The sequence below is a fragment of the Pseudophryne corroboree genome, chromosome 11 (assembly GCF_028390025.1).
Source record: "Pseudophryne corroboree isolate aPseCor3 chromosome 11, aPseCor3.hap2, whole genome shotgun sequence".
NCBI classification, from domain to species: Eukaryota; Metazoa; Chordata; class Amphibia; order Anura; family Myobatrachidae; genus Pseudophryne; species Pseudophryne corroboree.
The window spans coordinates 24,782,620-24,804,682 of record NC_086454.1 but is presented as its reverse complement, the minus strand read 5'-3'; the positions used below and the strand labels follow the sequence as shown (position 1 = coordinate 24,804,682).

At 45.7% G+C, this 22,063-nt stretch overlaps 1 protein-coding gene across 1 annotated transcript in view; it reads left to right on the top strand.

Annotated features, from left to right (window-relative positions):
* Positions 1-3,765: 3,765 nt before the first annotated feature.
* Positions 3,766-22,063, top strand: part of SLC6A5 (solute carrier family 6 member 5) — a 180,187-nt gene continuing 161,889 nt past the window's right edge. Inside the window, exon 1 of the mRNA XM_063944158.1 lies at positions 3,766-3,840. Within this exon, the coding sequence (XP_063800228.1) occupies positions 3,766-3,840 (75 nt within the window). The remainder of the gene's footprint in view (positions 3,841-22,063) is intronic.

Here is a 22,063-nt window from a genome sequence, read left to right as displayed (position 1 = left end):
TGAGCACGGTTTCTGTGTGTTTCTTATAGTATTAAGTATTCTCAGAGCGTCGGTGACGCTCAAACAGCTTTTAAGGTAATAAGGTTATACTGTGCTGCATTTACTCTCTAATATTACACTAAGGTTTTACTGCACAATACACTGTTTATGGTTTAGATACAAAGGTTTAATATAGTGAGCGTCAGCGCCGCTGGTGATCTCCTCGTGGTCCCGAGCGTTCGCTACGCTATAGCGAATCATTACTTTAGTCAACAGCCAATAACGTGCCTGCCTGTGATCTCTTGGCCGTGAGTGAACGTGACGCTTGAGCGTCTCGATCACGGCAAAGCGATTGTTACGCAACTAGCGTACCCTTACGGTACTTCATACATAAATAGCGTACAGTGTTCTTAGACCTCATAAAGGGTATTATATACGATAATTATTTAGCTTTATCATACCCATGCGACGTGCCTGCGCATTGTGGTGCATACGCATGCGCAGTTTGGACCTGATCGCCCGCTGTGCGAAAACGCACAGCAGCAATCAGGTCTACATTACCCCTCATTGATTCTAAGGTTGTATGCAACATTTGGGGTTGCCATGTAAAACAGGATGGAAGATAGATTCCACTTGTGGGACTTTGGCGAGACAGATGACGTTGGCGTGAATTTGCTGGCTTTTATTCTGACAGGACAAGGACATTGTACAAACATAAACAGCAAAATATAAATAATCCAGTGTCTGAGGGCCCTTCTAACACAGGGGGAGATGTACTAAAGAGAGATAAAGTGGAGAGAGATAAAGTACCAGCTAATCAGTTCCTACCTGCCATGATACAGGCTGTGTTTGAAAAATGACAGGAGCTGGTAGGTTGGTAGTTTATCTCTGTGTACACTCTATCACTCTCCAAAGCTTAGTACATGTCAAACACTGTCGCCGAGGGCACTGCTATCTATTCTGTGTCATTTAGATTTTCCTGAAAGGCCTACCACAATTTTCAAGCAAACGTTTAGAATTCCCACCATTGCTCAGTGTTTTCCTGACAATCACAGCTTCCACCTTGAGGGACAGAAGACACGCAAAGGCCCTGGATGATCCGGAAATGTCCAAGCTGACTGGAGCAGTGCGACAGGCTTTTCTTTTTGGCAAAACTTTTTGTGGCAACTTCACAGCGTAAATCTACATGTAACCGGGCTCCCTTTGAGCCTACTGCATAATGATGCAATCTCCAGCCCGCAACAACAGCCATATTTGGCCTGTTTGAAGTGCCGGACGACGATGGGTTGCAAGCAAACGGTCCAATAAATTAACACTACCCTAAATGACTGTGCAAAATGTCAATATCAGGTTCTCCTTCTATGTCTGAGTCATCAGGAATCACAGCTAAGGCATCTACAACTGTACGGCATCTTCTCACCGGCGTTTTGCAACAGCAGCCTGGTAGAAATTATGTACAAATTAACAACTTCCTACAAAAGAAAAGGTTTAATAAGCTGGACCGCCAACATTCCACATGTAGAACATTCAGGGCCATCTTAACATATAGGAACACTGGGCAGCTGACCAAAGCTCCATGATTCTAGGGGCCTTTGAGCAGAGGCGGGCAGGTGTCTCCGAAGCTTCTTGGGAGACAGGTAGAGAATTCTGCCCAACTGCTCTCACTGTGAATTACACACAATCAGAGCAGCCAGCAGCATTCTCTAGCTGCCTCCCAGCCTGCAGCCAGCATGCTGATTGGTGGATGGCCGGAGCTATTCACCAATCAGAGTGCAGCATTCTCTACATGCTTCCTGCCCTGCAGCCAGACAGTGAATGGCTGTCAGTATGCTGATTGGTGGATGGCTGGAGCTATCCACCAATCAAAGTGCTGACAGCCGTTCATTGTATGGAAGCATGTGGACCACAGGAGAGGTAATTTATGGTTTATTTTCCTGTGAATGGTTCTGTAGGGACCCCAGATGATTGCTTTGCCCAATGCCTACAATGCTGTAGAGATGGCCCTGAGAAATTTGACACACAATCAGTGGTGGATTTATGGGAATACGATAAGGGCAATCGCCCCCTGTAACACCCTGCCCCACCCACTTAGCTGCTCTTCAGGCAGCAAAAGTCGGGGGAGCTGTGGGTGCTGGCTGGGACTTGGCTGCGCTGGTCACATTCAGTCAGGCAGCGCAGGGAGGCTGAGACAGCTGTCAGTCCATGCACCCGGCCGGCCAGAGCATGGGATTTGTAGCTTATTTTTTATTGCTCAGACTCTCCAAAGATGGCCACCGCCATCAGCATGCCAGTGGGGCCTGGGGGTACAGAAGGTGACCAGGGCTCCTTAGAGTCAAGCCGCGGTGGAAAGGGGAGGTTAGGTTTAGGCTGCGGGGCAGGAAGTTAGGCACCACCAGGGAGGCTTAGGGTCAGGCTACGGGTGTGTGTGTGGGGGTGGGTTTAAGTTTAGACTACAGGGAGAGGGGTGGCAGGTTAAAGCATTACCGGGGAGGGTTAGGGTTAGGCTGGGGGGAGGGGGGTTGGCAGTTAGGATAATGCTTTGGGAAGGGAAGGTTAGGGTTAGGTATGTTGAAGGGTTAGCATACTTACCTTCCAGGTGTCGGGGTCCTGCGTGCTGGGATGCTGCTATTGGTATACTGACCGCCAGCATCTGAAGCACCGGGATTCCGATACCATCCCATTTCTAACGTCCATCTGCTCAAACAAATACTTCTTCAGATACAGCGTCACAAAGCCGATGTAACACTTGTGCAATGTAGGTGAGTAAAAGGCCAGTGAATGTTTCTGGTGATTTTTATTGCTGATGTATCGCTGATATCAAGTGTTTTCAGTAACTGTATTTATACGATACTGGTTTGTGCCAAACATGAAAAAGGTAACCTGGCTAAGACCCCATATCTGCCACCTCCAGTACTCAGAATGGGCCTGGTTCCAGGACTATCTTAAAGTATAGGCACACTGGGCACGATTCTAGGGGCCTTCAAGTAGAAATGGGCTTGGTCGGGGGCATCTGTTCCCCCTGTGCTGGTGCCAACTTACACCCAATCAGAGCGGCAAGGCAGCATTCTCTATTTGACCAACGGCCTGCAGTCAGACAGTGAATGGCTGTCAGAATGCTGATTGGTGGATGGCTGGAGCTATCCACCAATCAGAGTGCTGACAACCTTTCACTGTATGTAAGCATGTGGAAAGGCAGCGAAGGACCTCATGAGGGATATAGTAATTTATCATTATTATTATTTTAATTTATTCCCTTGAATGGGTGGGCTGGGCCCCCAGTGTATTGCTTTGCCTGGGGCCTACAATGCTGTTAACACGGCCCTACCATATTCTGAGGTGGGAGTAATGGAAATAAGAGCAAGTAACTCTGCACCTGGACAAACCAGGCTGCAATGCAAGGGGCAAATACATTTCTTATGTTTGCATGTAGGGTAAATACTGGCTGCTTTTGCATGTAGCCCACAAATACTGGGCAGCTTTTTTTTAACACAGCAATTTAGGTTTGAGTTTGGACATGCCTCCCTTGAATCATGTTACATCCGCCCCACCTGCAGTGCAGCATGGTTTTGCCAACGTGGACAGATACTTGCTGTATTTTGCTTTTCTCCAACATATATCTGGTCCTATTTGCCATTATCCGGGTCCTCAGTCCCTTCTTCCAGCAGAGCTCTTGTTTCTTATCTGTGAGCAGGAAGAGATGGGGAAGTGATCAAGGACTGAATCAATTACTATTTTTCATCTTTGACAAAGTAATTAAGACTGCGGCGGCTTGTTAATTCAGTGCGAATGGCTGTGCCGGTGACGGATGTAGATTTACAGCCAGCTCTGGTGGAGAATAGAAGGAGATTATCACAGATCATGGTGACTGCCTGAATAATATTATAGGTGACACGTACCCTGGGATTGGGGTAACTGGCTCTTATGGTGAGTTCCCAAGTGTTATAGACAACGTTTTCCTGTCCTGCTGACTGACGGACGGCTTGCGTCTGTATGTACAATTAAAGCCTATGGTACAATTAAAGAGTAATACGACAATACGATCACGCAGAATAGTCCTGTCCTATGGGCGTAGAATCTAAGTGTTGCGGGGGGTTGGGGATGGGTGACCGGTGGTCAGCATTCCGACCCCGGGATTCCGACCACAGAATGCCAGTGTTGTGGACACCCACAAGTGGGAATAGTGGGGGTCATTCCGAGTTGTTCGCTCGCAAGCTGCTTTTAGCAGCTTTGCACACGCTAAGCCGCCGCCTACTGGGAGTGAATCTTAGCTTATCAAAATTGCGAACGAAAGATTAGCAGAATTGCGAATAGACACTTCTTAGCAGTTTCTGAGTAGCTCCAGAGTTACTCGGCATCTGCGATCAGTTCAGTCAGTTTCGTTCCTGGTTTGACGTCACAAACACACCCAGCGTTCGCCCAGACACTCCTCCGTTTCTCCAGCCACTCCCGCGTTCTTCCCAGAAACGGTAGCGTTTTTTCGCACACACCCATAAAACGGCCAGTTTCCGCCCAGAAACACCCACTTCCTGTCAATCACATTACGATCACCAGCACGAAGAAAAAACCTCGTAATGCCGTGAGTAAAATACCTAACTGCATAGCAAATTTACTTGGCGCAGTCGCACTGCGGACATTGCACATGCACATTAGCGACTAATCACTCTGTTGCGAGAAAAAAATAACGAGCGAACAACTCGGAATGACCCCCAGTGCCTGATAGTCGGCATGCCGATTGTAGGGTGTGTGATCGCTCAGGATCCCGGCGTCGGCATGGTGACTGCCGGGATCCCGATCGCCGGTCACATGACCGGATCCCGTCATGGGCAGGTTTCTAGCATTCTTTGCCATTGTGAGGTGTGGGTAATGATCACAGTTTGCAGGCTAGGAATGGTCATCGTTCCCTATTGCAGACATTAAACCTTATGACCAGGGAGGTGGAACTGAAATCTAAATCGCACTTTAAAAATAAAGCAGCCAGTATTTACCCTGCACAGAAACAATATAACCCACCCAAATCTAACTCTCTCTGCACATGTTACATCTGCCCCACCTGCAGAGTGACATGGGGCCTAATTCAGAGTTGATCGCGGCAGCAAATTTGTTAGCAATTGGGCAAAACCAAGGGGGTTATTCCGAGTTGATCGCTAGCTGACGTTTTTCTCAGCACAGCGATCAGGCTAAAAATCGTCTGTTCTGTGCATGCGTATGGACCGCAGTGCGCATGCGCCAAGTACTTCACACAAAACTATGCAGTTTTACACAGGGCCGAGCGACGCTTTTCAGTCGCTCTGTTGATCGGTGAGTGATTGGCAGGAAAGGGGCGTTTCTGGGAGGTAACTGACCGTTTTCTGGGAGTGTGCTAAAAAACGCAGGCGTGTCAGAAGATAACGTAGGCATGCCTGGGGAAACCGGGGAGTGGCTGGCTGAACGCAGGACGTGTTTGTGACGTCAAAACAGGAACTAAACAGACTGCAGTGATCGCAAGGTAGGAGTATGTTTGCAGTTTGCATGAAAATTTTTTCGAGCAGTTCTGCTAAGCTAAGATACACTCCCAGAGGGCGGCGGCTTAGCGTATGCACTGCTGCTTAAAGCAGCTAGCGAGCGATCAACTCGGAATGAGGGCCTATGTGCACTGCAGGTGGGGCAGATATAACATGTGCAGAGAGAGTTAGATTTGGGTGGGATGTGTTCAAACTGAAATCTAAATTGCAGTGTAAAAATAAAGCAGCCAGTATTTACCCTGCACAGAAACAAAATAACCCACCCAAATCTAACTCTCTCTGCACATGTTATATCTCCCCCCCCCCCCCCCCCCCCCCGTTTTTCCAGCATCTCTGCATAAGCATCTTTGCACTAAGGCGCAATACCATATGAAAAATAAACAGTGACTCTGCATTTACTGTTTTGAGTATCCGAAAAGTAAGAGATTACATAAGGTCTCAATTTATGAAAAATGACCCTCATGAAATGTACCGCCCTAAATTCAGCTGCCGGAGTCGACGGCCTCAATCTGCCCTAATGCAGGTCTAACCCCTGACCCGGTGTTATATTATCATTAACATAATCATCTAACCAGCGTTACTGTTATCTGTATTATTATACTCTGCGCACTCATGGAGTCTGGAGATAATCCCCTAGCACCATCCTCTGGGGGGTCATTCATTTTACACACTGAGTTCATTGTCTCTTGTAAACAGAGTGATTCAATAAATAGTCTTATTATCTGACCATTAGCCTGAATTATTACACCCCTCACCCCATTCCTCCCAAATACACTTCCACCTCTGCATTCTGCCGGGGTGCTCATACCTGTACAGAGAGATACCATGCGCTATATCCTGTGCTAAGAACCAGAAGATCATTTTATTTGTGTTATTATTTACTTCAAATACATTTACTACTTATTTGCAAAATCAAAATTTGTGAACACTACCAAAGCACGTAAGGGTAGGATATAGGGAAGGGGTGTTTCTATTATAGATGGGAGAAGTATCGTCATTCTAAAGGAGGATCATATGTAAGATCATTTCACAAACACACACCCCTCAGCAGGTAACATTAGAATTTGCCAATGATTAATTACATGGGGTTGATTACATTGAGGTGGGAGGGGGTGTTTAATTGTTGGTTGCAAAGTGGAAAAGCACAATCTAAAGTTACCCTATCACCTTGTCTGCTGGAGAGAGCAGTCTGGGCTTTTCCTATGCCTTCCCCCCTCCATATTTAGGCGGCATCTAGCCAGGACCACTCTTCAAGTTCATAGCTACCATAGGTTCAGGGAGTGCAGCTGCTATGGGGCCCAGAGCCATACCTCCCAACATGACCCTCTCCAGGAGGGACAAAATGCTCTGCTTCTGGACTTTCATCTTAATTTAGGATTGCTGTCACCTGTTTTGAACAGGTTAATGTGAAAGGAAGGTGTTTCAGCACAGGTGATGGCAATCATAAATTAAGAGAAGTCCAGGAGCAGAGCATTATGTCCCTCCATGTTGGGAGGTATGCCAGAGCTGAGAGGGGCCACCTTCCCTGTCACAGTTACATGTGTTATATACAAGGGTGTAGCTACCATAGGTGCAGGGAGTGCAGCTGCTATGGGGCCCAGAGCTGAGAGGGGCCACCTTCCCTGTCACAGTTACATGTGTTATATACAAAGGGGGTAGCTACCATAGGTACAGGGAGTGTAGCTGCTATGGGGCCCAGAGCTGAGAAGGGCCACCTTCCCTGTCACAGTTACATGTGTTATATACAGGGTGTAGCTACCATAGGTACAGGGAGTACAGCTGCTATGGGGCCAGAGCTGAGAGGGGCCACCTTCCCTGTCACAGTTACATGTGTTATATACAGGGTGCAGCTACCATAGGTGCAGGGAGTGCAGCTGCTATGGGGCCAGAGCTGAGAGGGGCCACCTTCCCTGTCACAGTTACATGTGTTATATACAGGGGTGTAACTACCATAGGTGCAGGGAGTACAGCTGCTATGGGGCCCAGAGCTGAGAGGGGCCACCTTCCCTGTCACAGTTACATGTGTTATATACAGGGTGTAGCTACCATAGGTGCAGGGAGTGCCGCTGCTATGGGGCCAGAGCTGAGAGGGGCCACCTTCCCTGTCACAGTTACATGTGTTATATACAGGGTGTAGCTACCATAGGTGCAGGGAGTGCAGCTGCTATGGGGCCAGAGCTGAGAGGGGCCACCTTTCCTGTCACAGTTACATGTGTTATATACAGGGTATAGCTACCATAGGTACAGGGAGTGCAGCTGCTATGGGGCCAGAGCTGAGAGGGGCCACCTTTCCTGTCACAGTAATATGTGTTATATACAGGGTGTAGCTACCATAGGTGCAGGGAGTGCAGCTGCTATGGGGCCAGAGCGGAGAGGGGCCCCCTTCCCTGTCACAGTTACATGTGTTATATACAGGGTGTAGCTACCATAGGTACAGGGAGTACAGCTGCTATGGAGCCCAGAGCTGAGAGGGGCCACCTTCCCTGTCACAGATAAAGGTACTTACAAATTTTTGCCCTGGGGCCTACAAAATGAAGGGTGTGCAATAAGTTTCCGGATGCACAAAAAGTATTATATTTACAAACAAAAGTGAACAATACATTTTTTTACAAATATTTGTCAAAGGAGTATATGCAAAGTTGCATGTCCTCAAACCCATACTTGCCTACCTGACCCTCTCCATGAGGGAGAAAATGCTCTGTTCCTGGACTTTCCTGGTAATGTATGATTGCCATCACCTGTGGTGAGCTAGTTAATTGATAAGAAAGGTGTTTCACCACAGGTGATGGCAATCCTACATTACCAGGAAAGTCCAGGAACAGAGCATTTTCTCCCTCATGGAGAGGGTCAGGTAGGCAAGTATGCTCAAACCACTTAGTGAAGCAGCTGGACCAGTCCGAAGCAGGCATGTCTTCTACATGTTGGTGATGATGAAGGTCTCCACTGCAGCTGAACAAATCTCACACATTTTGCGCTTCATTTGTGGGAACACAAAGAAGTTGCATGGGGTCAGGTCTGGAATGTACGGTGGATGACCAAGCTTCTGTGCAAGAAAATACCCCAATTTGCTGGACTTGTGAGCAGGTGCATTGTCGTGATGGGCACCAATCATGAGCACGAGTTCTTGGATGGCACCTGGAACTGTCTTCCAGTACTTGCAGCGGGCATTGATTGGCATACCAGTCCCCAGTGATGAGTGGTAAGGTAGCTACATGACCAGTCTTGGACACAAAAACAGCCACCATCAGCTTGGTCATGCTGCACTCACATAAGAATCTCTTTGGCAATGCACCTCCAACTGGGATCCACTGGGCTGACTGTTGTTTGGTCTTGGGGTTGAAACTGTAGATCCAGAATTCATCACCACTGATGATCTCCCAGACAGATTTTGAGTGACCGCCATCAAATCTGGCCAGCATTCTGCACACCAAGTCACCCGAGCCTCCTGTTCTCAAGTCAGCTGATGGGGCACTCAACGTGCAGAAACCTTTCTCAGGACAAGCTTTTGGTGGAGTTTCAAGTGGATGGATCTCGATAAGATGCCTATCTCCTTCACTAACTGGGTCAAGGTCACCCTGGCATCCACCTTAACTATGGCCTGCATGATAGTAACATTGTCCTCAGTGATGGCGGGCACAGGTCTGCTGCAGTGCTCCTCGTTTTCCAATGACCGTCTTCTGTGACAAAATTCTGCAAAACACAGTGGTTCAGGGTGATGCCTCCTCCCCAAAAGCGTCTTGCAGTTGGTCAAAACTCTCCTGATGACGCAGACCACTCTTGTAGTGGTAGAAGACCATGGCTCTTCGGTAGCCTCTGTTGAGCTCCTTAATGAGTTTGTGAAGGAAGGGAACATGCTGACTTCTTCGGTGTGCAATGCTGCTTATATACGGCTCTGTGCCTTTACATTTCACAAGAACTTTAGTCAGAGATTATAGTTCATAACCAGACAGTCGGACTGTGTCTACTCTTCATATGCCCTGTGCCCTGTACATCCGGAAACTTATTGCGCACCCTTGTACAGTACTTGTCAAAAGTCTGAGCACACCCCCTGAAATCGAAAAGAAGCTTGTTTGTCGTACATTCTGCTACTTGTGTATGACTGGAGTATGATAAAAAATAACAAAATATATCATTGTTTTGAGGGAAGAAGGTTATTCTTTGCGGCAAATCCATAAATGGTTGAAGGTATCCTTTGGGGCCATGCGTCGTGCTATTGAACGAAATTCAAAAACTGGTCAAAATGTTACAAGAAAATGAACTGGATGCCCAAAAACAACAACTGCTCGTGAGTACAACTTCATTGTGACTACTAGCAAGTATAGCTCCGGAAATAGGAAGGGAGTTACGGAAAAGTCGTTCCCATCCTGTGTCCGATAGGATGGTGACCAGGCACTTGCAGGAATATGGCCTTAGTGGTAGGGTTGCGGTGAGAAAACCACTTCTGCGTGCTACAAATGTAACAAAAAGGTACACATGGGCTAAGAAGCATAAGGATTGGACTGAGGAACAGTGGAAGAGGGTGATTTGGACCGAAAAATCGAAATTTGAACTTTTTGGCCGGCATCGCCCGGCTTTTGTGTGTCGTCGTCCAGGTAAGCGCTTTCTCCCAGACTCTGTAGCACCAACAGTTAAGCATGGAGGGCAATGTGATGGTTTGGGGATGTTTCGTGGGCAACCAAGTTGGTGACTTAGTCAGAATTGACGGAATAATGAATCAAAAGATGTACCACAACATATTAGTGCGTAATGCGATTCCCTCCAGAAGGCCACTTGTGGGTCAGAACTTCGTTTTCCAACAAGATAACAATCCAAAAACATACGTCCAAGTTGTGTACTAATTATTTGCAAAAGAAAGAAGATGCTCAAGTCTTAACAAAAATGGAATGGCCACCTCAATCACCAGATATTTCACCCATCGAGCTTTTGTGGGAAAAACTAGACAAGGAAGTCTGAAAACAGATGCCTACCAACAGATGCCTCTGGGAGGCTCTTCAAAGTTGATGGGGTCGAATGTATCGCCAAAAGCTGTAAAAATTAGTAAATAGGATGCCAAGGATATGCAGAGAGCTTATCAAAGCTAAGGGTCGTCACTTCGATGATAGCAGACTACCTAAATAAACCAGCCTAAAAGTCAAAACAAGTATTTTTTTTGTTTCCTTATTGTTTAGACAGTTGTTTATTTTGTAAGCAAAGCCAGTAAAACAGGTATTATTTCGTTACTGTGCAGTTAAATTGAAAATTCCTTAAAATATACTGATGTGCTCAGACTTTTGACAAGTACTGTATATCTAGTTACGCCCCTGTAACAGTAGTAATAAATGAACAGGAGGGCATTATAATGTTACATAATATGAACTGTGGCACAATAATGTAGCATAGTATGAACTGGGGACACTGTAATATGCATAATATGAAGTGGTAGTTGGGATCCTGAATAGACTGGTTTTATGGTGTAAGCGAGAATAGTAAGAGAGGGTAACATAGGGTATCCCGTCTATCTTTAAAGCGTGTTGTGAATAAGGGATGTAGTTAAAATGACGCCAGATGAGATCCCAGTGCTCAAAATACCGACACCGGAATCCCAAATGGCGACATAATGCCTGCATCAAAATCCTGACGGTGCTCGGGATCCTGGCATCAAAATACAGACGCCTGGAATCCCAAATGTTCTTTTAGCGGGACGCGCTCGTGTACTGCCGCGGGGGGTGGGAGGTTAGGTTTAGGCATTAGAAGGGGGGTTAGAGTGCAGGAACGAGAAGGGGATGGTTAGGTACCGGGGAGGGGGGCTTAGGGTTAGGCACTTACAAGGGGAGGTTAGGTTTAGGCACCAAGCGGGCAGGGTTAGGTTTAGGCAGCAGGGAAGGGAGAGTTAGGGTTAGGCACCCACAAGGAGAGTTAGGGTTGGTGGCAGGGGAGGGTTAGGTTTAGGCAGTGGGGAAGGGAGGGTTAGGTTTAGGCAGTGGGGAAGGGAGGGATAGGTTTAGGCAGTGGGGAAGGGAGGGTTAGGTTTAGGCACCCACAAGGAGGGTTAGGGTTGGGGGCAGGGGAGGGTTAGGTTAAGGCAGTGGGGAAGGGAGGGTTAGGTTTAGGCAGTGGGGAAGGGAGGGTTAGGTTTAAGCAGCAGGGAAGGGAGGGTTAGGGTTAAGCACCCACAAGGGGGAGTTAGGGTTGGGGGCAGGGGAGGGTTAGGGTACTTTCTGGGGGTCTGTTGGGATTCTGATGGACGAGATGCCACTGTCTGTATTCTGACCGCCAGCATACCGTCCATCGATATATCATACCGAATCCGTGAATAAAAGGACAGTGGAGTCACCTTTCCCCAATATTGTGCAAGTCTCGGATGATATTACACCACTGTCCACTGGTGACTGTAGCTATAGCTGAGCTGGTTGGATCTCAGAGATTGTCCCCCCAAAACATAGAATGCAGACAATAGTGTAGACTGGACCTGATTCAGATGCAGTCGCAACTTTGATGGCGACTGAGCGATTATTAGATTATTAGACTGCGCATATGTAACGGCCACTGTGCGCATGTGACAAGGTACAGTTGCAGAAAGAATACAATGGTAATTTTTTGCGCTCGCAAACAATTAATGCAGCTAAACAATGAAAAATAGGATATCACCGTCCTATAGAGATGCGTATAAGAAGACCCCATGTGGACTTGGATGCCTAAACCCCGGTGAGCTCGATCGGACTGAACATTGGGAGGAATTGGGACTCTGATTTATACTCTCTCTGATTCTGCTCAATTGTTTTACCATCTGGTAGGCATATAAACCTATGGGGTCTGTTTCTTTTTTAATGTGTGTAAAATTAAAAACTTGTTTAAGGCAATATTGGGCCTAATTCCGACCTGATCATAGATGTGCTAAATTTAGCACATCTACGATCAGCTTCCCTGACATGCGGGGGAACGCCCTGCGCAGTGGCGATGCTTTTGTACGAGTACTTACTACCAGCGCGGCTCCTGCTCACTGGCAGGGAGCTACTCGTCGCTGTGAGGGTCGCAGTGGCTGCGTGTGATGCCACACAGCTACCGCGGCCCACCCCCGCACGGTCCAGGTACGCTTGCGTTGCCCGGACTGCGCCCCCCTAAACGGAGGCCAAACGCTGCCGGCCCGCCCCCTCCCGCCCAGCGACTGCCTCTGCCTGTCTATCAGCCAGAGGCGATCGCAGGGCTGAGATAGTCGTCGGCTGTCTGACATGCGTCAGCGCTGGCGCATGCGCAGTTCAGACCTGATCGGCTGCTGTGCAAAAACGCAGAGCAACGATGGGGTCTAAATTAGGCCCATTATGCGATGCACATTCCTATATTTTTTATGATAACCTGCCTTGGCGTTTGAATAAAGAATTCTGGTATATGAAGGAGCTGATGTCCATGGGATTTGTGATTATGCGCCTCATACCTCTTATATGAGGTTATTTGAGAGGTAACTTCACAACCAAGGGGGTAAGAATAGGACGTGATAGCTTTCTTTCTTTCTTTCTGGAATTTCTTTGTTTCTGGAATTCCTGTGTGCTGAAGGGATTTTTATTGGTGCTGTTTTAACCATTTAATATATGGGTTTTCTTAATAGGTAATTCTACCACCAAAAGGGGTATTCTAGTAAAAGGTGTCAGTGGCAAACAAAGGATTTCTAGAGGGGGGTTTCCAAATGCAATCCACAATCTCCCACTGTGCGGAACACGGAATACAGTATTAATATTTAACACTATAGATTGTCTATAGTAAAGGCTGTATCAAACATATGTAATATAATAAATAAGATACTTACTGTAAGTGGTCAGGAAAAGGTTAAACATACCATAATAAATACACAAACATAATAGAACCAGTACTGCACTTTCTAAGCACACAATCTCCCACCTCATGGTAAGGCGCCTGTCTCTTCTTCCTGGTAGCTACTCCCTGGTCCAGTGCACTGATTGAGGCCTCAGAAACAGAAGAACTTCTACCCCTGGGCATGTGCAGCAGCGTATACTGCATGATGTGGCGGCAGCTCTAGTAATTGTATTATATACCAATGCAATTGTTGTCATAATTTGAGCCACTTGCCAAGAGGAGGTGGGATTTCCAGGCAACCGGAACCCCCCCCCCCCCCCCTGCATTTGCCTATAGGTGTACACATCCCTTATTAAAGTGTGATCACTATAAGGTGGTGGTATTGCTTAAATACAAAAACAAACTGCACTATGAAAGATTTGTTCTTTTTTTTGTCTGAGGAACATAAGAACTTTTGAAGTGCTGAAACTGGGACTTTGTTCTTCTTATAAGGTACATTTGCAGTAAAGAACCGGTCACAGAGTGACTGACAAGAAGAGTCTGTTTGGGGAAGGTAACGGGGTGTAGCGGCAAAAACACAGGCATGTCATGACCATTTTCTAAGTTTCTCTTGGCATGCAACTGTGATCTTGTACTCATAAAACATGGCGCAAGCGTCGCAGCTCACGTGGCTATTCTGCACATCCGTGGAGGCACTTAGGGAGCTGATGTTCCTCACATCTGCATCATGGTTGCGATGGAGTACGCAGTTGCTGGGCATTTTGCGGTGGCTTCGGTGGGTCTCTCTGTTCACTTGTGGGTGGCTGCTACACGTGCGATGCCTCGCAGTTCCATAATTGAAAATAATCGCTGCTGCGTCAGCATTGTGACGCCATCTGAGTCAGGTCCGTATGGTGAGATTTTATGTCATGCAACACCCAAATCTTCCATAAGTCAGTCAGGCCTCAGTGGCAAACGCAGGATTTGCATGGGGGTGTTTCCAGAACTGGGTGGAGCCAAGCACGGGGGTGGGGACTGAGGTGACCCAGTATATGGTGGGTCCGTAAAACTAGTGCGTCTGTGTGTATATATACATACCTCCCAACTTTTCATATCTGGAAGGAGGGACACACGAGGGGTGTGGCCTAAGAAAAGGGCGTGGCTTCGCGGAGGACCGCGATCGCGAGCCACGCCCTCATTTTTGTCACTAAGGGGGCATGCCCAGCGCTCTGTGAGCCCCTGGCATGCCCCCTCTCCCTCTGACTCCAGTGAATAGATGCTGTGCGCATGCGCACAGTGTCTATTCACCGCTGCTCTGCTAAGCAGGGCAGTGAGAGACATAGCCTCCCAGCTGCCACCCCCCACCGTGGGACACTGCGGCCCGCGGGTGGGACAGCGGGACAGTCCCCAAAAAATGGGACTGTCCCGCGAAAATCGGGAGAGTTGGGAGGTATGCATATATATATATAGATGCAGAGTATGGGCGGCACTCACGGCGCAGAAAAAAACAGACAAGCAAGTCTGAAAGCTTTCAGACTTGCTTGTCTGTTTTTTTCTGCGCCGTGAGTGCCGCCCATACTCTGCATTTATATTTGGACACAGCTTTGGCTGTAACCAGGGAGGGCACCGGCCATTTACGTGGAGTTTTCTAGCATTTTTGGGAACCGGGAGTGCCGTGAATTGGACAATCATATATATATATATATATATATATCTACACACACATATATATACTGTATATACACACACACACACACATATATATATATATATATATATATATATACATATATACATATACACATAGCATATTAAACATGCATACATATATATATATATATATATATACATACAGTACACGTATATACGCATGTATATATATCATATGTGTGTGTGTTTATATGTATGTATATACATGTGTATGTATGTATGCACATGAATATATATGTACTATAATTAAAATAAAGTCAACTTTTATTAAGCACTTACAAGTGCCACCAGGAAGACAGCAGGCTGCAGAGGACGCTAGACAGCCATTAATAATACTCATGCAGCAAAAAAAATAAAAATAAAATTTTTTTTGCTGGAGGGGGTTTCTGGGTGCCCGGAAACCCCCCCTGGGTGCGCCACTGGGCCTGGATTCCTATCAGTAGAAGCACTTGGGATAATTTTATATATATAAGCAGTATTGCACAATTTACACATAGTTTCCAGCACTGTCATTACAGTCCAGGCTTTGAACCCAGATGGTTAATCAAATTGATGTTTTAATTAAGTCACCTGTGTTTAAGCTTGGATATCCTTAAAACCTGGACTGTATCGGCAGAGTTTGGAAACCTCTGCACTAGTGTATGTTATCTGGGGGGGGGGGGGGGGTTGTGTTTTTTCTTTTTGCATATAGTATTAATTATGCGGAATCATCATCTAGCCCAGTGGTTCCGATACTCGGTCCTCAAGTACCTCCAACAGTTCATGTTTTCCAGGTCTCCTCACAGTATTGCAAGTGAAATAATTTGCTCCACCTGTGGGTCTTTTAAAATGTGTCAGTGAGTAATATATACACCTGTTCAACTGCTAGGTGACCTGGAAAACATGAACTGTTGGGGGTACTTAAGGACTGAGTTTAGGAACCAATGATCTAGCCCACTACCAGAAAGGGAGATCCAACTAGATGTGGCTGTGATAAGCCCATAGTCATGTTTTTTTATAGTAAGCAGATTTACTAAGGGAGCTGTACGAATTGTCACTCCTTTTGAAACTTGGGGGGAACCTTCTTCTCTTCACACTGTATTATCATGAACAATCACACTGGGATCTTTGTGATCTAATGGTGTGTATACACGGTGAAATATTTTCTTACGATTTTGACTATATAGTCAAAATCATAAGAAAAGTTAGTGCAGATCGCAAGGTGAAAGTCATCTTGCGATCCCGATGCGATGCCGATGCGTGGTCCTGCGCGGTCGGCATCGCAAGAATAGACTATGCAGGCAAGTCAATTTTGACTATCTCTATAGAAGAGATAGTCAAAATTGACACTTGGCCAAAATCGCACATAGTCAGTATCGCAGGCACACTCATTATGTGCTTGTGATGCCGACCTAACCCTTGTCGCATAGTGAGAATCGGGGTTAGCCTGAATCTCACCGTGTGTATGCACCTTAATAAATACGGGCTATGCTATATATGTTTTATTTTTTTATACGTTATCTGAATTGTATACATGAGAACTTGCAACCAGCCAAAGAGGCAATGTGACATACAATGCATCTAATGCTGTCAGGCAGGGTTTCCCAAACTACAGTATGTTATTGCAGTCCAGGTTTTAAGGCTATCCAGGCTTGAACACTTGTGATTTGATTAGTACATCAGTCAGTTTGATTTTGACCATCTGGACTCAAACATGGATATCCTTAAAACCTGGACTTTAATAGTAGGGGTCGGGAGACTCTGTTCTAAAGATTAATAATTACTTACCCAGGAAACTAGATTAATTCACCTGGCTAAAGATACCCTCAAAACATGACCTGTATGGGGGGGTGGGGGGGGGTGGGGGTGTACTCTAAGATTGAAGCCATACTTGCCTACCTGACCCTCTCCATGAGGGAGAAAATGCTCTGTTCCTGGACTTTTCTGGTAATGTATGATTGCCATCACCTGTGGTGAGCTAGTTAATTGATAAGAAAGGCATTTCACCACAGGTGAATGGCAATCATACATTACCAGGAAAGTCCAGGAACAGAGCATTTTCTCCCTCATGGAGAGGGGCAGGTAGGCAAGTATGACTGAAGCTGTGATCACTGGTCTATAGAATCTTGTAACATGTTTCAATGCACGGGGTTTACACATACATATGATGTATTCTTGTATTAGTCTAGTGTGAGTCTTTCATAGCTGCAGAGGTTTCTTATGATGGCAGTAAGGAGTACCTGGCAGCCACTTTAAGTGAAGCCTCTCTAGCGCCATCTATGTGCTTTTATAGGGGAAGTGCATTCCTTTGCTCAGGTAACCCAATATTTCAAAACCTACAATGGGAAATTGTGACATCTCAAATGATATAAATCCTGATGCATCTTTACAAACACAAACCAGGGGCATATAAGCAGGACTGTGCGGGAAAGGAAAAGGATAGGTTAAACTAATTATAGTTGAAATCAATTATGGGTGAAATAGGCACAATTACCATAATAACGGTGTTCCATTACATTTTATGGCATCATCAGCAACTTGCAGCGTTCTAGGTACAATACATGGCAGAGGAGTTCTCCACAGGGGGTCATCAGATACCAATATGACTAGTGTAGGAGAATTCATACATTATAGTTCAGTAGACGATGACTGGAAGCCTGGATACAGGGCAACAAAAGTACATTATACTCCAATAAAACCCAATCAGGATCTGTGGCAAAATAACACCTGCACTCTCCTGTACTGTATCTCTCTCTCCTCTCCCTCCCTCTCTTTCTATCTGTCACTTAACTTTCCCCACTTCTCCTCCCTCCTCTTCTGTCTCCCTCTCCCCCCATCTAATCTACCTCCCAACTGTCCTCCCCTCTCTCTCTCTCTCTCTCTCTCTCTCTCTCTCTCCCTCTCTCTCTCTCCCTCTCTCCCTCTCCCTCCCTCTCTCTCTCCCCCTCTCTCCCTCTCCCCCTCTCTCTCCCTCCCTCTCCCTCTCCATCCCTTTCTCTCTCCCTGTCTCTCTCCCTCTCTCCCCCTCCCTCTCCCTCTCTCTCTCTCCCTTTCCCTCTCCCTCTCTCTCCCTCACTCTCCATCTCCATCCCTTTCTCTCTCACTCTCTCTCTCTCTCTCTCTCTCTCTCTCTCTCTCTCCCCCCCTCCTTCTATCTATCTGTTACTTAACTGTACCCACTTCTCCTCCCTCCTCTTCTAACTCCCTCTCCCCCATCTAATCTACCTCCCAACTGTCTCTCTCTCTCTCCCTCTCCCTCTCTCTCTCTCTCCCTCTCCCTACCTCCCTCTCTTTCTCCCTCTCTCTCCCATCTAATCTACCTCCCAACTGTCCTCCCCCCTCTCTCTCTCTCTCTCTCTCTCTCTCCCCCTCCCTCCCTCCCTCCCTCTCTCTCTCTCTCTCTCTCTCTCCCTCTCCCTCTCTCTACCTCCCTCTCTTTCTCCCTCTCTCTCCCATCTAATCTACCTCCCAACTGTCCTCCCCCCCCCTCTCTCTCTCTCTCTCTCTCTCTCTCTCTCTCTCTCTCCCTCCCTCCCTCCCTCCCTCTCCTATCTATCTGTCACTTAACTTTCCCCACTTCTCCTCCCTCCTCTTCTGTCTCCCTCTCCCCCATCTAATCTACCTCCCAACTGTCCTCCCCTCTCCCTCTCTCTCCCTCCCTCTCCCTCTCTCCCTCTCCATCCCCCTCTATCTCTCTCTCTCTCTCTCTCTCTCTCTCTCCCTCTCCCTCCCTCTCTCCCTTTCTTCCTCTCTCCCCCCTCTCTCCCTCTCCCTCTCTCTCTCTCCCTCCCTCTCCCCCCCCCTCTCTCTCTCCCTCCCTCTCTCCCTCTTCCTCTCTCCCTCTCCCTCTCTCTCCCTCCCTCTCCCTCCCCCTCTCTCTCTCCCTCCCTCCCTCCCTCCCTCTCCTCCATATATAACTCTCTTTTGTCTTTTCTTCTTCTTTACATATCACTCTCATCCCTCTCCTCTCCTTGTTGGTCGTCCTCTCTGCGGTGCATATTTGCACAGATATGTACTTACACATTTCCATTGATCCTAATGAACACAAATGTTACAATCAGCCACCGCCCATCCCCCTGGTGTAAATGGCTGTATATAGTTACAGTATAATCCTCCTGTATACCTGAGCAGCTCCCGGCGGCAGCCAGAGGGTTACTATAGCTGTGACGTCCTCAGTGTGATTGTAATAACGAGGATCCATTGTACATCGCGTTATTACTGTCCCGGGAGAGGAGAGTGACGCAAATCTGCCGCCAGCAAGGGCAGATACATTGTAGCAGATACCCCTTACCGTATTCATTGAAGCCTATACCCTCTGCTTTATAGATTGCGGAGATACCACTTACTGGGCACATCGTGTCAGATACCTCTTACCGTATTCATTGTAGCAGATAACCCCAACTTCATAGAATGTAGCAGATACCCCTTACTGGGCACATTGTAATATATACCCCTTACTGGGCACATTGTATCAGATTGAGGAGATACCATTTACTGGACACATTGTATCTTGCCGTATTCATTGTAGCAGATAACCCCAACTTCATAGATTGTTGCAGATACCCCTTACTGGGCACATTGTAATATATACCCCTTACTGGGCACATTACTCTTACCGTATTCATTGTAGCAGATAACCCTTACTGGGCACATTGTAGCAGATACCCCTTACTGAGCACATTGTAATATACACCCCTTACTGGGCACATTGTAATATACACCCCTTACTGGGCACATTGTAATATATACCCCTTACTGGGCACATTGTAACAGATACCTCTTACCGTATTCATTGTTGCAGATACCCCTTCCTGGGCACATTGTAAGAAACACCCCCTACTGGGCACATTGTAAGAAACACCCCTTACTGGGCACATTGTTAGAAACACCACTTACTGGGTACATTGTAACAGATACCCCTTACTGGGCACATTTAAAGAAACACCCCTTGCAACAAAACTCTTACAGTGCACACTGTAATAGATAGCCCTTCTGTAACAAATACCCCTTGCTGTACATATTGTAACAAATACCCCTTATTATACCAAATATCCCTTACTGTACACATTGTAACAAATACCCCTTACTGTAACAAATATCCCTTACTGTACACATTGTAACAAATACCCCTTACTGTAACAAATACCCCTTACTGTACATATTGTAACAAATACCCCTTACTATACCAAATATCCCTTACTGTACACATTGTAACAAATACCCCTTACTGTAACAAATATCCCTTACTGTACACATTGTAACAAATACCCCTTAATACAACTAATACCGCTTACTGTACACATTGTAACAAATACCCCTTAATATAACAAATATCCCTTACTGTACACATTGTAACAAATACCCCTTAATATAACTAATACCCCTTACTGTACACATTGTAACAAATACTCCTTAATATAACTAATACCCCTTACTGTACACATTGTAACAAATACCCCTTACTGTAACAAATATCCCTTACTGTACACATTGTAACAAATACCCCTTAATATAACTAATACCGCTTACTGTACACATTGTAACAAATACCCCTTAATATAACAAATATCTCTTACAGTACACATTGTAACAAATACCCCTTAATATAACTAATACCCCTTACTGGATAAATTGTAACAAGCATCCCTTATCGTACACATTGTAGTAAATACTCCTTACTGGACACTGCTGCAAACAACCCTTATTGAGAATATTGTAACAGATACCCCGTAAAGTAATAAATATCCCTTACTGATACACTATAACAGATACGCCGCACTGTAATACATACCCCTCCCTGGATACTCTGTAACAGATACTCCATACTGTAAGAAACATCCCTTATACTGTAACAGATACCTCGTACTGTGATAAATACCCCTTACTAGATACACTGTGACGGATACACTGTACCGCAATAAATACCTCTCTCTGGATACACTTTAATAAATACCAATTACTGGGCACATTGTAGCAGATAGCTCGTACTTTGATAAATACCCCTGGACACACTGTAATAAATACACCTTACTGTAATAAAACCCCCTCACTGAATACACTGTAACAAATATTCCGTACTGTGATAAATACACCTTACAAGATACATTGTAACAAAGAGCAATTACTGGGCATATTGTAACAGGTACCTCGTATTGTGCTAAAAAAAACAGCAACACCTTACTGATACACAATAACAGATATCCCGTACTGTAATAAATACCCCTGATACACTATAACAGATATCCCGTACTGTAATAAATACCCTTTACTAGATACAGTGTAACAGATATCCCGTACTGTAATAAATACCCTTTACTAGATACACTGTAACATATACTCCATACTGTAATAAATACCCCTTACTGATACACTATAACAGATACCCCGTACTGTAATAAATACCCCTTACTAGATACACTGTAACAGACACCCCGTACTGTAATAAATACCCCTTACTAGATACAGTGTAACAGATACTCCATACTGTAATAAATACCCCTTACTGATGCACTATAACAGATACCCCGTACTGTAATAAATACCCCTTATTAGATACACTGTAACAGATACCCTGTACTGTAATAAAAACCCCTTACTAGATACAGTGTAACAGATACTCCGTACTGTAATAAATACCTCTCAGTAGATACACTGTAACAGATACCCCGTACTGTAATAAATACCCCTTACTGATACACTATAACAGATACCCTGTACTGTAATAAATACCCTTTACTAGATACACTGTAACAGATACCCCGTACTGTAATAAATACCCCTTACTAGATACACTGTAACAGATACTCCATACTGTAATAAATACCCCTTACTGATACACTATAACAGATACCCCGTACTGTAATAAATACCCCTTACTAAATACACTAACATATACCCTGTACTGTAATAAAAACCCCTTACTAGATACATTGTAACAGATACCCCGTACTGTAATAAATACCCCTTACTAGATACACTGTAACAGATACTCCATACTGTAATAAATACCCCTTACTGATACACTATAACAGATACCCCGTACTGTAATAAATACCCCTTACTAGATACACTGTAACAGATACTCCGTGCTGTAATAAATACCCTTTACTAGATACACTGTAACAGAT